The sequence below is a fragment of the Ciona robusta genome, chromosome 8, assembly GCF_009617815.1.
Source record: "Ciona robusta chromosome 8, ASM961781v2".
Lineage (NCBI taxonomy): Eukaryota > Metazoa > Chordata > Ascidiacea > Phlebobranchia > Cionidae > Ciona > Ciona robusta.
Genome location: NC_143242.1, coordinates 4,443,526 through 4,458,647, shown reverse-complemented (window position 1 = coordinate 4,458,647; position 15,122 = coordinate 4,443,526). Strand labels below are relative to the sequence as shown.

Sequence of the window (15,122 nt, the reverse complement as noted above, 5' to 3'; positions counted from 1 at the left end):
CATAAAGCTATTTTAAAAATCTGTATTTATTTATTTGTAATGTCATAGACATTTATAACTTGTGCAGTGTTGCCAATTTAATAATTTCATTTTAAAACTAAAAAATATCACTGAACACTGGTGTAGTGAAATGTAATATTAAAAACACCAATTTTTACAATAAAAACAAAATGTCCGCCGAAAAGTCAATCTAATTTTTTCTACTTTATAAAAATTCTAGTCTTCTAATAAAATCCCATTTAGTTTGTTCTTTATGTCATTGGAGGATAGTAGCTTTTCTGGATAAGTTGTCATGGTAACAACAGGAGGAAAAAGAATATCTTTTCCATCTTGTGTGACTTCTTTACCCAACAGTCGACATGCGTAACAAACTTGTAGGTTTTGATATTCCAATGGTTGGATAAGAGTTGGTACATCCATTATATTAATGGATGAATCATTGTAAGTAGAACTTGCGTGGTTGGTATTGATGGCTTCAGAGAATAATGTGTGGTGCAGAGCCGTGGCTTGTGACGTGCCACACTCCGTGTCGATGGCTCCGAAACATAAACGGCAACAACCTCTAGATTTTTTCTCATCATTTTTCCCGTGAAGTTTATTTGAAGTCCTGAACACGGTCATCTCAGTTGAGGGAAATCCCGCTACAAGTCCGAGGATAAAATTCTCCGTCAGATTTTGAACACTAGATGTCACTGATTGGCTTGTTGCAAGATTTGGAAGGAAAACAGTCGGAACCTGAGGTGCATAAGATGGGTTACACAACATATGCACACAGTGTTACTTTTCTGCACCTTTATAAAACTAAAGCAATCCACTCTACACCACTCACATACGCTTAAACATATCACTCACAGCACCTAAGACTTGCAACTATAGAGTTTTTTCCATTAACCCATAGTGATAGACTAAGTTAGGTGTGATAACAAGTTAGCCTGTTGCCTGCAAAACTAAAGTTAAAACAATGCAGCTTACTATATTCCAAGCTTTAAAAATGAATATGGAAGCCCTTTATAGAAAACCCTTATTTAAAGGGATTTAACATTAGGTTTAATATCTAATATAGCGGTAATCGCAAATTCCTAGGTTCACAGGCTTGCTGTAAGACACACACATACAGAACAATAAGCTTGCTTACTTTATTCAGAGCATTATAAACTGCTATCTCCTTCATGCTCATTTCTCGCATCGGCCGTAACAACTTTACCCCAACCCCCTCAAACCTTAATCCATCTGAAAACCCAGTATCCTGGGGTAGATGGACCCCACGACCCAACGAAAAGTTGGATAGAATGTTAATGGCAAGTCTAGTGCTCGTTTCACCCATAAAAACATGATCGTATCCAAGCTCCTTTGCTTTGCGTGACAGCAAGTAACACCTAGATGCAAAAAAAACAATTTTTACAATTTTACAATTTTTTGGGTTTACAATTTGCTAAAAAAGTTTTTAACATCTTGAGGACTGTATTTCTGCAACAAAGATTGTTTTTTTTAAATGAAATAAACTGAATTTAAAATTGCTAACATAAATGTCCAAAAATTAGACATTCTATTCTATATGGTTAGGTCCTACGCAGGACACCTGGGTTTAGGCCAGTGTCTGTCCATTACCCCAACACCCAAAAGTTATCATACACACCTTAACCTATAAAGTGTTTCTTGCTTTGATGTTAGAGTTGTGATTGAGTTAAACAACTTTTCAAGTTTTTCTGCATTTGTCATTTTTTCATCTTTATCTTCAGTTGAGAAAACCTGGTCAATTATAAAGATGACATGATTTAAAAAGGGAATCTCTTTTTTAAACATTACATTTACATTGAAACATATGTGGTTGACAATGAGATATACAATGCCAATGTATAAATTGTATATGCACATTGTACATAATACCTGTATTTCATCAACCAGAAACATAGCTTGACAGTGAGCATTAGCAATTTCATGTTCATACATTGAAATCTGTTTAAGAGTGGCCTTGGGCATGCCTATACAATGCCAATGTATGAAGTTTATATGCACATCATATCTAGTTACATTTCTAACAAACAATAACAGCTTGACAGTGAGCATAAGTACCTACCTCCTCCAGTTTAACAATGTGATAAGGAAACCCAGTGTTGCGCATTATTTTTTCAATTTCTTTCACTTTTTCATAGTCATCACTTGGATAAAGTATTCGTTCGTCAACAAATATCAAACCCGGTGAAAACTTTAACTTTTTAACAGTTGCTGGATCTAAACCCTGCAAAAAAAGAGAGTAAATTATATCTTTATATATTTAACTTTGTTGAACAAGTATGATATAAGTCAGATATTTATTTAAACCAATATTTTTAAGCTGGTACAGTATACATCTTTTTATTTCTTACTAGTTTACATGTTTTTACAGTTTAAACAGTATTTTGTTATTCTACATACTGGCTAGAAAGAAACATTATTATGATTTAATTATTACCTTTATAATAAGATTAAGCAAAGCAGATGAGTTATTACCACCAGAATAAGCGAGAGCAACTTTATCATGATGTCGCACAAGTGGGTTGCGACCCATGGATGCTCGGAACTTGTGGCTGAAGTAAACTTCAAAGCAATCCCTGTTTATATAAATGTGGTGTAAAGACATGTAATGCACTGAAGTTATAAAAGGGAGATACTTATTTTTTACGTCTTCTTATACACCACACACATGGTGTATTCATACAACCAATGCTCACTGTCGAGTTATAACATGGGTGTCTTCTTATACACCAGATACACATGGTAAATTCATACACCTCATGTTTACTGCCAAGGTATAACATGGGTTTTTTCTTATACACCTCATACAAGTTAAGTGCTTCACTTTATTGGTCATCTATTCAGAAACATCATGTTTGCTTGCTAGTTAAAATTATAGGTTTGATCTAATACACTAGATATACATAAATGTTCTTGAATTACCTGCAAAATGTCCCATTTGTCCCAACAACAATAACAGAATCCTTCTCACATTTTACACAAGCTTTGCCATGTCTGCAAAATTAAATGTTATCATTATATACATATGGGTAAAATTATAAGGCACAAAAGATTACAATATTGTGCTAAATTTTTCATTGATAAGTTGTTAAATAAAGATATACATATACTTACATAATCTGAGGCTCCAGTTTGGGTGAAAACGTTTCTCCGTTTACCTGACACATATTAACTGTTAGTAAAAGTAAATAAAACTGTAAATATAGTTGTGGTATTGAATTAATGATGTTTTATTCACAACTTTTTCTAAAACCACTACTTTAAACCAAATTGTAGATCTTTATTAGAAAGTGTGTGAAATTGTCAGTGCTGCCATGAAGTGTTTGGTTGAAAGCTATTTTTCATTTTACAATAATAAAACATATATAAATAAGTTCAAATGTATTCAAATTATAAAACAAATGTAAAGCATATTTATTTTAAATATTCCAGCTATTACTATTTTATTATAATTACAGAAATTTGATGTAGTATTTGCGATTTAATTTGTAGGCAACACTTTTTGCAGCTTTCTGAAAAGGGAATTTCCCGTATTTTTACCTAAAAAAGTTATTTTCCACGAAAATTGTTATTCGGTTTTTACTTCGGCTTGATCACAAATTAATGTTTTAAACGATGAACGGCAATGAAACAGCTTCCGGTCACCTTAAGGATTTTGACTGGCAACTTAACCTGGTCTTATCAAGCGACAAATTGTCTTCGTTAAACCAGCCTTTAGTAAAAGTTGATTTGGACATTCAACCTGACCAAAAATCACCAGAAACCAAAACCACTTCAATTGAAATGAACAAAGACGAACTTAAGCTATTAATAAATGCATTAGAAGGGGCTAATGAAGCTCTTGACCAAGCAAAGTCGTAGAAATGTTGAATTGCATTACTTTTTAATGTTGCTATTATTAATATGCATATGTTTTAAATTCCATTGATTTTTATGTAAGTAAAACTACAATGAATAATGTCACTAGGAATTTTTTGAACTCTTATTGTGTTTTACTGAAAAATGTCAATAGTGGTTATTTGTTTTGCAACTTTTTAATGTATAATGTTAATTTAACTTGATTCCTTCAAAAAACATTTTGGAACAATTAGTGTTTTAATTTACACACTTATATGATGATTCCTTCGTTAAAAAACTGTAAAAGATGTATGTATCACACTATTCCTTTCTTCTTTATATTAAAAACTGTAAAACACTTTTACAAAAAGATCTCTAAACTGTTTCTCTGTATAACAAATAATATATATATCTCAGTTTTTCAGTTTCTACTGTTCATGGTGTAATAACTATATATTTAATGACATAAATGTTAATTCATTCATTCAGCGTGTACAACCTAATTAACAATATGACAGATAAATACAAGGTTGTTATAAAATGGAACGGACAAAATTATCCACTCGAAATCTCCCCGGACATGACGGTGAAGGATTTAAAACTTTTAATCGAAGGTGAAACAAAAGTTCGATCTGATCGACAAAAACTTCTCAATCTTAAGTTTAAAGGTCAGTTGTGTAATTCTTTTTTACATAATTTAAGTAATACAGTGAGGCATGTTATGGGTTGGAGCAATGTAGTTTAAACGTCTTGCCCAAGGAAAACCCAACAGTTTCGGTATCAGAGTATAGGTGTCAAGCATTGAAGCCCTGTCTTTGATTGCAACGCAAATGCCTAACCACTAAGCAGAAATGGTAATTACGAAAATTTTTAAATAACAGAGCCTTTTATATTTGCAGGTAAACCTGCTGAAGAAAATGCAGTGTTGACCGATTTAAAAGTAAAACCAAATATGAAGATAATGATGATGGGAACCACTGAAGAAAACTTGGTAATTTAGCAACACTTTATATTTACACTTTATATTTATATTATTATTGATAAACCTTAAACTTTTCCACAAACAGGAAGAAGTCCTCGGTCCTCCACCTGATGTTGGTGAAGTCATCAATGATTTTGACATCGGGGATGAAGAAGAGATAAAATTGGAACACATGTGAGTTAGAAACACCTTACCATGAAGTTTGTCTGCTATCAAATCGCCAAAAGAATTGTTGGGTTACCTGACTCGTATTGCTTCCACCAACAATTGTGTATTACCATTTTTCTAAATGGACACAAATGTATGTCCCACAAATTCTTTTTCCTAAACGACATATTTTTAATTTTGTATTACGATGTATGTGTATCAATTATACACAAAATGTATCTACAATACTTTAGTATTGCGGTAAATAAGTTGCATATATATATAATTATATATGTAAATTATACAAAAATCTGCACAACTTAACTACTTCTTAGGGAAGAGCATTTAGCTAAGATTGAAAGAAGAGTCCAAACTTATGAAGTGAAGAAAATTAACGATCCTCGGGAAGGGAAGAAACTCTTGGTGTTGGATGTTGATTATACTTTGTTTGATCATCGATCAAATGCAGAGAAAGCTGATGAATTAATGAGACCGTATCTGCACGAGTTCCTAACACGAGCATATGTTAATTATGACATCGTTATTTGGTGTAAGTTTTTTTAGAAATATTAACTTTATTTGTTTACTGCATTTCGGTAGCGAAGACTTAGAAATATTTTAAATGAAAAAAACAGATTGTAGCGACATACCAATAGTTGTTAAAACACGCTTATTAGTTAATAGTTTAATTGAAAGTAAATATTCGTGGTCACTACATCTAGCAGACAAACGGGCCATTTATGTTTATATTTCTAATAGTAACTAAAAATGTAAAGGGCAGCTCTGAAAAATTATTGTAAGCTTTGTGCCACCTTTAACTTTTCCAGAAAACTACGGTCCATACGATTACAACATAATCTTTAAAACACTTTTATTAATTTACAGCTGCTACAAGCATGAAATGGATTGAAGTTAAAATGAAGGAATTAGGCGTAACAAGCAACCGAAACTATAAGATTGCATTTTTCATGGACCATGGTGCCATGATAACTGTACATACACCTTCATATGGTGTTATTGATGTAAGTGGAGGGTTTAAATAAACTTGATAATATAACATATATATGTTTTTTTTTCTTTTTTTTAATGTGTTTTTTTATAGTAGATTGAGATATGGTTATATCCCATATTTCGCGATCGGGTTTTGAACAACGAGTTAGTATAACATATTGTTACCTTTTTGCTTGTGCTGCTCACTGCTGCTATTATTGTGGGTTTGTGTGTCCTTGGACCAGGTTTTATCATCTAACTCATTAAAAAACACAAGTATGTGTAAAATTGAGATGTATTAAACACAATGTATTACAGACAAAACCCTTAGGAGTGATTTGGGGGAAATACCCAGAATTCTACTCTGCCAAAAACACCATTATGTTTGATGATTTGCGAAGAAATTTCCTCATGAACCCTCAGTCAGGGTTAAAGGTGAGAAGTCAAAGGGTCAAATATCCATGGTTGCCACTCATATGCCCACTGTCGAGTTGCTGACGCTATTATAGTGTGTGGATAAGCAGATATAACTTTTTGTTGGTTTGGTTATTTATATCCTTGTGGGTGAAACTTGAGTGACCTATCAATGGACCATGGTTACTACTGACTTATCCATGAGTTGTTAAAGCTGATAACTATTGCATGATATAAACAAGCAGTTGTAATTTTTAACATATTAAATCATTTTAGATAATAATAGTCACCATAATGTGAGCTTATAACATAAGACACAAAAAATTGCATACATTCTGATATCACTTTTTCTAAACTTTAGTGACTTATCCATGGTTGCCACTCCCGTGTCCACAGTTGAGTTGTGAAGCTTTTGTAGTGTATGGATAACTGACTGTTCTACGCTATTATATAATATCACTAATATCACTCTTTCTATAGATCCGTCCATTTAAGAACGCCCACCAATCTCGAACAACAGACGTTGAACTACAAGGTTTATCTCAATACTTGGAAGATATTTCTCATCTTGATTCATTTAAAGAACTCAAACATAGAAAGTGGGAGAGGTTAGTTATGTGTTATGGTGTAAAATGATATGTTGTTTTGAATTTGTTACATTTATGGTATTTGCTTTGTTTATCACATAGTTGTGTGTTGTGTTTATGATAATAAGACTTGAATTGGTTGTTTTAGGAAGGTTACTTTTTAAGTTAGAACATGGGAACTTTTGACAGTCTGTGACTAAAAGACTATTAAATATGTTTTGTTTTAAAAGCTCTACTTTACTAGACATAATAAGTTAAATATTGTGTCTTCATTATAACAAAAGGAATAATGCGCTGACGTTATTTGAATATCATACATGGTCGCTTCTTGTCAAAAGTTTTGTCTGGTTAGTGGTTGATTGGTTGTTATGGTAATTTTGGTCGTACCAATTTACTTTTTTATAAAGGTCAAATGTAGCATTGTTCTTATTAGTCTGTGTTACTTGTTTGTTAAGTGTTTTCTGCCTGTTGTATGTCAGATAACTTGTTGTTTTTCCGTAGTAAGTTTATTAAAAATCTTGTTAAATGAATGAATGTAATTTATTTAACCTTGCATGGTGGAGAAGTGGTTATAACACAGGTGTTCTGTTTCATACACCTCTTGCCCGCTTACAAGTTACCATGTTTGTAGTTTTGTATTTTACTATGTTTAGTTGCCAATGCATGAAGTTGTTGCCATTAGGTGAAGGTTTTAGTAAGTCAGAATGTTAAGCATGAGTAGTTGTGAATATAGATTTACTGATGACGTCATTATTTGTTGCAGTTATCACAAGAAAGTGAGGAAGTGAGACAAAACGTCACAATGCCAGGTTTGATGTAACAAAGAAGAACGAATAGAAAAAAAGTGTTTTTTATAAACAAAAAGTGAAGAATTAAAAACAAAAAGTGAATATTTTTTTCATCAACATTTGATATTTTGCTTTAAATATCCGGGAGCGTATTGTATGTAACACAACGGCATTTATTCAAAATAGGTGCGTAAGCTTGTATAAATCGTGAAAAATTGCTTCCGCAAGGCGTCACTATAGAGCTACGTTGGTGAATGTGTATATTTTCGTTTCAGTGTCTCTTTTATTTGTTGTTAAAGTGAAACGTCTTTGTCAAGTGAATCCTTTGTTTGTTGTTCCAGAAAGTTCCGTTGAAGGGAATTTTGACGTTATAAATACAATATCATGCAGAACTTACCGTTTACAATAGTGGTTGTCTGTATCAAAACGCACTAAAAAAAACGAAGCAAAACTGCAAAAAAATCATTGCTATAACAAAGATCTGTAAAATTTAGGCTACAAACTTTTAATTTGGCTCTAAATGCTTGTAATGAATGATGCGCAGTCTTTCCTGCATGCGGCCATAGCCCGTCTTCTACCTTTCCAGAGCTGGATTCAAGGCTCAACGGTGCTACTAAAGAATTCCCGCCGAAATAATTACAAAAAAGGTTCGAACGTGTTGTATAATACACAGAACACAAGTGCTTCATAACGACTGCCTTTGCCGTGTCACGCAAGGAGAGATTCATAGATTCCTTCACGCCTATTTGTTAATACGTTATCTTGTTACCAACAATTCCTAAAACTTCTACGGTCTACTGTTTAAGAAACAGTGGTTAGGTTTAAAGCGCCGGTAATTCAAACCGCGGTAATTAAAAGATAAATTAACCTTTTCTCGAGGTGGTGTTTGTTCCTCTGAGGTGTTTTCGTAAACAAACTAAACCGATGGAGGTTTGATAAAAGTTTGTTGCGCCAACAACTCAACACTGGTGCTAGATTACCAACTGTATCTGATTCTATTGAGGAGAAAATCACATGATGTGGTGTATGCTGTGTATTCTTGATAACGATTTTTGGCGAATCTACAGTGAAACAATACATACGATGCACCTATAGATAACTCAGCATGACTTTAAAGAATTGCTTTTCAGCTTAGTGGTTTAAAATCCACGATTACAAAAACCAAAGCCCCGCCAGAAACAGTGCATGTAGCAAAGCATTTGTTCCTCGTAGTCACCACAATGTTTAGTTTGTATATGAAATATAAATGCACAAAGTTTTGTTGCAATAACATATTTGATGGATTTTATCTAAACGTCTACGCAACACCAATTTTGCCATGCTCCGTTTTAAAAATAATTGCTCTTACGGTTCAGTTAGACGACAAACTCAGTTGTAATGAAAGAATGAATGTAACTTATTTATCCAAAATTTGATGTTAATTTATTGCAGCTAGTATGATGGCGGGACAACAACAGTTGTATTTATTTCCCACACCTCGTGCCATTTTCCTTGCTTACACGAACAGTGGTAATTCAATGTTCATATTACTTAAAAGTTGTAACAAGATATCACCTTGGGTGTTGGAATTGCGTGTTAACAAGTAACATATAGGCTACGCAAGATGGCCTTTGTAATAACTTACTGGTAACATGAAAATTGTTTCGCAAAATCAAAAATGGTTTTGAAAAACATTGTTAAAGTTTTCCGTGAATTGACGTCACGATGCTTAAATTTTCTTATTAGGTTACAATGTGGTGACATCATTACAAAAGGTGTCAATGTTTTTGTGCTTACGTTGTGTTGGGCGTATTTCATTTTTGGATGAAGACGTCATCTTCTCTTTCAATCACTCACAAAGTTACATACGCGGTAACTCGAAAGTGGGCACGAGGTGTATGAAACAGAACACCCGACTGTTGTTTTTTTTAAATAAATAAGTTAAAATAATTCATTGAATTTGTAGTAAAGCAAAGTTATCTTACGGGAAATAAGGGATACCTCGCTTGGTGTATGTTTGTCACCAGTAGACGGCAGGAGAGAGTCAGGGTAAACGATTGAATTGTTATATAGTAGAGTGGGGGAAGATGGGACACCTTTAACACATAATATCCAAACATCCTGATTGTATTTTAAACAATTAACATTGGTCTATGAGAGTCGTGAGGATACGGTTTTATATTTCTTTGAATATTCTTTGTTTACTACTTAATGGAACGAGAAAATAAAGATAAAAGGTGTCCCCACCCTAATTTATTTGTATTTGATGTAACTTGGTGACAAGATCGTCGTCTCATTTATGTTTCGTTGCATAAAGCAAGAATATGAGCATCGTTTTGCGTAGCATTTCCGAAGTTGTTTTTGTAATAAAATTGGCGTTTTAGGTTATAAATAATAGTTAACAACGCTATGAGATGTGAGTACACGTTATATATTTCTGTAAATATTGATGATTGTTTGCTACTAAATGGGTCGAGAAAAAACTTTGACCATCACCGAAGTCCGGATCATGGCTTACCTGTTGTACAACATTTGACAATCGTATTTAAAGTATATATAACGTAGTAAACCAAACTGTTGCACATTTTCATTGATAATTAGTGACAAAAATGTGCCAACTCTGGGCTAAATCAGAAATCCTATGCCGCGCCTAGCCTCGCCGTAAAACCTCACTCATATAGAAAAATGAACGTCGATAAATCAGGCTTTATGGATATGATAATACAACGTAAAAGAAGTGCTTTTAGCCTCTCTAACTGTTTTATCTTGCGAATACCCAAAACGTATGTCATATGTCCAGATCAAAAGATTATTTCAAATTGGCATCATAATAAAATACTCATCCCGAAATTTCGCTCTTCCAACTTCAAGTTTATTTTGCTAAACCGTCAGTTCTGTGTATGCGTTTAACGATTTAATCTCTAATGCCTCACACGAGCCCTCATCCATATATGTTAGCCGTGTCAGTCCATGAGTAATTCAATGCCTATTAACTGTTTATTTATTTAATCAAGCTCCGCCAATTATCCTATAAAGCCACCGAGCTTGAGGTCTATAGCATGTCAGATACATGTCGTCGGTCTGCAATTATCTGCGCACACCAGAGCAGCAGACGTCTGTACCTTAGTTCTTTTATCACTAATCACTATAGGTCTATTGGATTAGGTATGAAAATATAAGTGAAGCGCGTCTATTATAACTGTCTGTAGTACGAAGTACAATAGACTTGGATCGTGCAGAAATTGAAACTGGATTAAACCGGATTAAACAGCTTCTGTTGCGGTCAGTTTTAATGTTTATATAGTATAGGTTGGGGTAAGACAGTCCATGTTTTCATTTTTTTATGCTTCGTTTACAGTAATAGCAAATAAAGAATATTTACAGGGGTATGTAACCGTATCCTCGAGCTCCTAAAATTGGGTTGCACCATTAGAAAATATGGGATATTATATCAATGGTGTTCATCTTAATCCACAGTACTATATATATGACAAAGAGACGGGTACTGACAGTTATGCAAGTTATTACAGCCATGTACAAAATTACAGCTAAGTAGAAATTAATTCATAAAATTTGGTTGATGCGAGTTTTATGACATATGATATTCTAATAGTAAACTTGTCTGGTTTTTAAACGGACCTTACTCTTAAAATCAAGTCACGAAATTACAGATTGTGGATATTGCAAAGATGTTTTAGACATTATAAGTGTCTAAGTTGCCTAATTTCTTAAAATTGTTCCGAAGTCGCGTGTACAGTAATAAAAATTAATTTAGCTTTGAATTTGCGTCTAATTTTGTCCTTGTATATTTGTAAATTAACCTCTAATACCTTGTAATTATAAAACTATATGACGTTGCATTAATAAAGCGTATATATCTTAAGTGTTGATATGTAATTGGGTTGTTTTATTACTCATATAGTAATGTAGGGAGACGATAATATTATTTATGTGTATTCAGTCAACGGTGTCTTGAGGGACACTGGCTTTAGATTGGTTTTAATTTAATAAATATATATATGAAGGCGTGGCTTCGTATGGTAACTATAAAACCCTGCATTGGTATCTTGCGATTCTCTGTTCATGCATATACTTGAATTGCATGGCAGGGTAACGAGAGCCGTTATAACACCGGTGTTTTGTTTCATACACCTCGTGCCTGCTTATATACGAGTTACCATGTCTGCAACATTCTGATTATTTTTTGTTGGTGGTTGATAATGTAATTGGGTTACTTTTCTGAATGTATGAAGCCACCATGCATATAGTGCGCAATAGGACTACGTTACAACCTGAGCGTTCTACCACCACGCGAGGATAAATAAGGGAACAAATTTTACGTTTGCAATTGGAAATATCCAATAGCGTGTTAAAAACATGTCTAAATTGTTAATCTATAGTAAACGAAATTCAATCGTATAACACGCCCGCATGGATAGACATATAAACATAACTTATAACTTGGTATTATTTAATATAAATATTTAATTCGGTGCTTATAGTCTTAGTAATCGAGTAGAGACAGAGTTCTATAGTGTGGAAACTCTATACCTTGGCGTTTTCCCTGGAGAGAGCTATGCAAGCAATATAATTTATAATATGAGAGTGTACCGCTTAGTTATTTGCACTCTCTGGGCAATATATGCGTATATGTAGAGTGTAGACAACATCGCCCACAAAGTTACATTTGTGGTTAACTCGTAAGCAGGCACGAGGTGTATGAAACAAAACACCCGTGTTTTAACGACTGCCGTCCCGCTGTGCAAAGATAAATGAGTTGAATTTCTTCATATTTACGCAACATATTATACTCATTATTGAAGCTAATTGATCGAAACAAACATCATTAATTTAATCATTTACGGTATGCATATTTAGACAAGTATAATTGGCATGTAATAACAAACAATTAAAAATATTTTATTTTTGAAATGTGATTTGCGTTTGTAGCTAGATTGCAAAGGATATTGTTAAGCTGGGAATACTTCCACGCGAGCGCTGCGCGAATTTCAAATGCTTCGCGATCGGAGAGAAAAAAGAGCGGTGTATATGACGTCACTGGAAAACAAAACAGGTCGTACGCGGCCGTCAGTCGCGAGCCGGTCGCCTGCATTGTAGGAGAGAGGTCGACTTTGGTGCGGATTATACGCGGGATTGCAGGTCTCGTATTCCCGCAGGTTATATTTTATTTGCCGATGGTACAAGTCGTTGTATGCATTGCAATTTAGCTAGCGAGGTATAGTGCAGGTTTTAAAGGCGTAAAGGCAGAACATTTTAAGCACCTTTGGTTCAGTAAGATTAGCAATCAAATACGTTTTTTTAGTCTTCTTTAAGTTTTATTTTATGGTCAGATAATTACGTAATTTTTGCATTAGAAGGTTACTGACCTATGATAACCTTTGCTTTTTAAATAATTATTACATCAGAATAATGATTATCGGTGTAGTGTGACGTCGAGTCTTGAGCAATTACGAAATAATCGGATTTGTAACGTTTTTATTACGTCTTCGTATTGTACACTTGTGTTTGTTGATTTTAAAATACTTAAGTTTCAAATTTGTGTTTTTCGTTTTAATTAGAGCAAGTACGAAAGCAGAATGTGGAAAATTTTGTTCTTGTTTACGGTCTGTTACAACGGATTTACAAACGCATGCCCGAATGAATGCGTATGTCGCGGCAAAACAGTTACTTGTACTGGCCGAAGTCTTACCTACATACCACGTAACATACCCCAAGTCACAGAAAGACTGTAAGTTTATATTCTTTCTATATTTGTATGGAATTTGGTGTAAATATGCTAAGAGCCCTACATTTAAAAAATACGGAGTATAGTGTATCATTTTTTGCATACTGAAAACTCTTGTAAAATGTATAACTTTTTGCGCAGTATTATATGTTTTTATAACTTCCTAGTTTATTTTCTAGTAATCTGGTTAGTACTTCAAAATCCACGTAACGGTGTTGTGTTTGCATTGTATCTTATAAACAATACACATGTAAATAGACCTCGCCTTTATAAACGTTTATTTAATTTACAGGGAGCTACATAGAAACAACATAACTCAAATTACAAGAAATGATTTATCGGGACTTACCCATCTTCGAAAACTGTACGTAGCATTATTTTCAATATTGCAAATAAATTGCAGATTTTTTGTTTTATATGTTATATATATTTGAAATTATCCCGATTTTTTATTATTTTTTTGCTGTATTTTCTATCCTGTTTTTAAATCTATTTGTCGTGACTACATTACAAACTGGTAAGGTCACGAATTAAAGGTTTAATTTAGCCAAAAATTAAAATTACTCGCTCCAAACCGCTTTACTTCTACGCCTATGCTGGTGGCATCTCGAAGTGGCCATAATTACGTCACAGAGGGCATTCTTATCACGTGACACAGATAAATCGTCCGATTCGCGGCTATCGCGTGTTGAACGATTTATTTTCGAAATATCGAAGTTCGCTCCTGATTTAAAACGTTGGTAAATTCTAAAACCACTAACTATCATTGTGTCGTCAATTCAACGTCACAATTCACTTTAAATTCATTGTTTTATCGATTAATGATCGACTTGCTATATTTCAAATCAACCAAACACTACCAATTAGAAATACAGTAGTTTAGGTAAGATGGTCTGCTATGTTCTCATTCTACTTTATCGTCCCATTTGGTAGAATATTTACAGAGATATTTAACCCTTTTTTCGCGACTATAAAAAAGCGTTGTTTATTGTTAAAAACACGATCAGGAAATATGGGATATTATGCGCGGTATCCCGTCTTACCCCGATCTATATGTATGAATACGACATAAGCAACCACGTGTTTTTCTACCAACCACAACTTTCAATCAATCCCAATGCGAAAGTATTTTAGGTCAAAAGTCATTGGTTACGCTTAACTATAATTGACGCTTGGGACCTAAAACATTTGTATCCAATTTGTCGCCTCATTTCACATTAGTGCAATTCATGCTTGTCTAATATTTCCGTAACCCTTTTCAGATCCAAGGGCCTGATTTTTGACCGTAAAATTTTTCGCCAAAATACCAGGAAATTTTGAGATGCGTAAAAATTCCTTGTTGGTCGTTGTAGACCTGAATTTAAGTAATTGCTCCAAAAAGTGTTTTTCAAAGTCGAAAACACGAGTTTGGATATCGATTTTTAATTACACACGGTTTAGTGAGTTAGAATAAAGCATTTGAAATGTAATCGACGAGTTACACGAACTTTGTGAGAAGCGTTTAGTTTTGGCTGCTGGTTGTTCACACGCCCCGTTGCGTGGGTCAAACTAATACGTTTCACGCTGCTTATCACGTCACAATATCATTTGTTTACACTGGCGCCGAACCTGGGCGACGTCCAGGCGCTTCTTTAATA

At 33.9% G+C, this 15,122-nt stretch overlaps 4 protein-coding genes across 6 annotated transcripts in view; 3 read left to right on the top strand and 1 right to left on the bottom strand.

Annotated features, from left to right (window-relative positions):
- Positions 1–10: 10 nt before the first annotated feature.
- On the bottom strand, positions 11–3,312 carry LOC149732517 (cytoplasmic tRNA 2-thiolation protein 2-like). Its single transcript, XM_089882863.1, has 7 exons — positions 3,130–3,312; positions 2,938–3,009; positions 2,453–2,591; positions 2,078–2,239; positions 1,637–1,749; positions 1,136–1,376; positions 11–735 (listed from the first exon to the last, which is right to left on the bottom strand). The coding sequence occupies exons 1-7, from the start codon at positions 3,180–3,182 to the stop codon at positions 217–219; spliced, it is 1,299 nt and encodes a 432-aa protein (XP_089738989.1). The 5' UTR covers positions 3,183–3,312; the 3' UTR covers positions 11–216.
- A 318-nt stretch (positions 3,313–3,630) lies between these two features.
- Positions 3,631–4,341, top strand: LOC149732516 (COMM domain-containing protein 8-like). Its single transcript, XM_089882877.1, has one exon. It carries the CDS (start codon positions 3,631–3,633, stop codon positions 3,874–3,876), a length of 246 nt encoding a protein of 81 aa, XP_089739003.1. The 3' UTR covers positions 3,877–4,341.
- Positions 4,322–13,319, top strand: LOC149732515 (ubiquitin-like domain-containing CTD phosphatase 1). Of its 2 annotated transcripts, none has more exons than XM_089882865.1 (8): positions 4,322–4,520; positions 4,752–4,843; positions 4,920–5,008; positions 5,317–5,531; positions 5,867–6,003; positions 6,290–6,406; positions 6,866–6,993; positions 8,347–13,319. In XM_089882865.1, exons 1-8 carry the CDS (start codon positions 4,322–4,324, stop codon positions 8,375–8,377), a joined length of 1,008 nt encoding a protein of 335 aa, XP_089738991.1. In that variant the 3' UTR covers positions 8,378–13,319. The 2 variants fall into 2 exon arrangements, with proteins under 2 accessions (XP_089738991.1, XP_089738992.1); XM_089882866.1 differs by lacking the exon at positions 8,347–13,319 and adding an exon at positions 7,736–8,156.
- A 16-nt stretch (positions 13,320–13,335) lies between these two features.
- The window catches only part of LOC149732514 (slit homolog 1 protein-like), a 43,716-nt gene continuing 41,929 nt past the window's right edge, over positions 13,336–15,122 (top strand). For both annotated transcript variants that reach the window (XM_089882847.1, XM_089882846.1), the window contains exons 1-2: positions 13,336–13,488; positions 13,778–13,849. In XM_089882847.1, coding sequence (XP_089738973.1) covers positions 13,337–13,488; positions 13,778–13,849 — 224 coding nt within the window. In that variant the 5' untranslated portion in view covers position 13,336. The remainder of the gene's footprint in view (positions 13,489–13,777; positions 13,850–15,122) is intronic.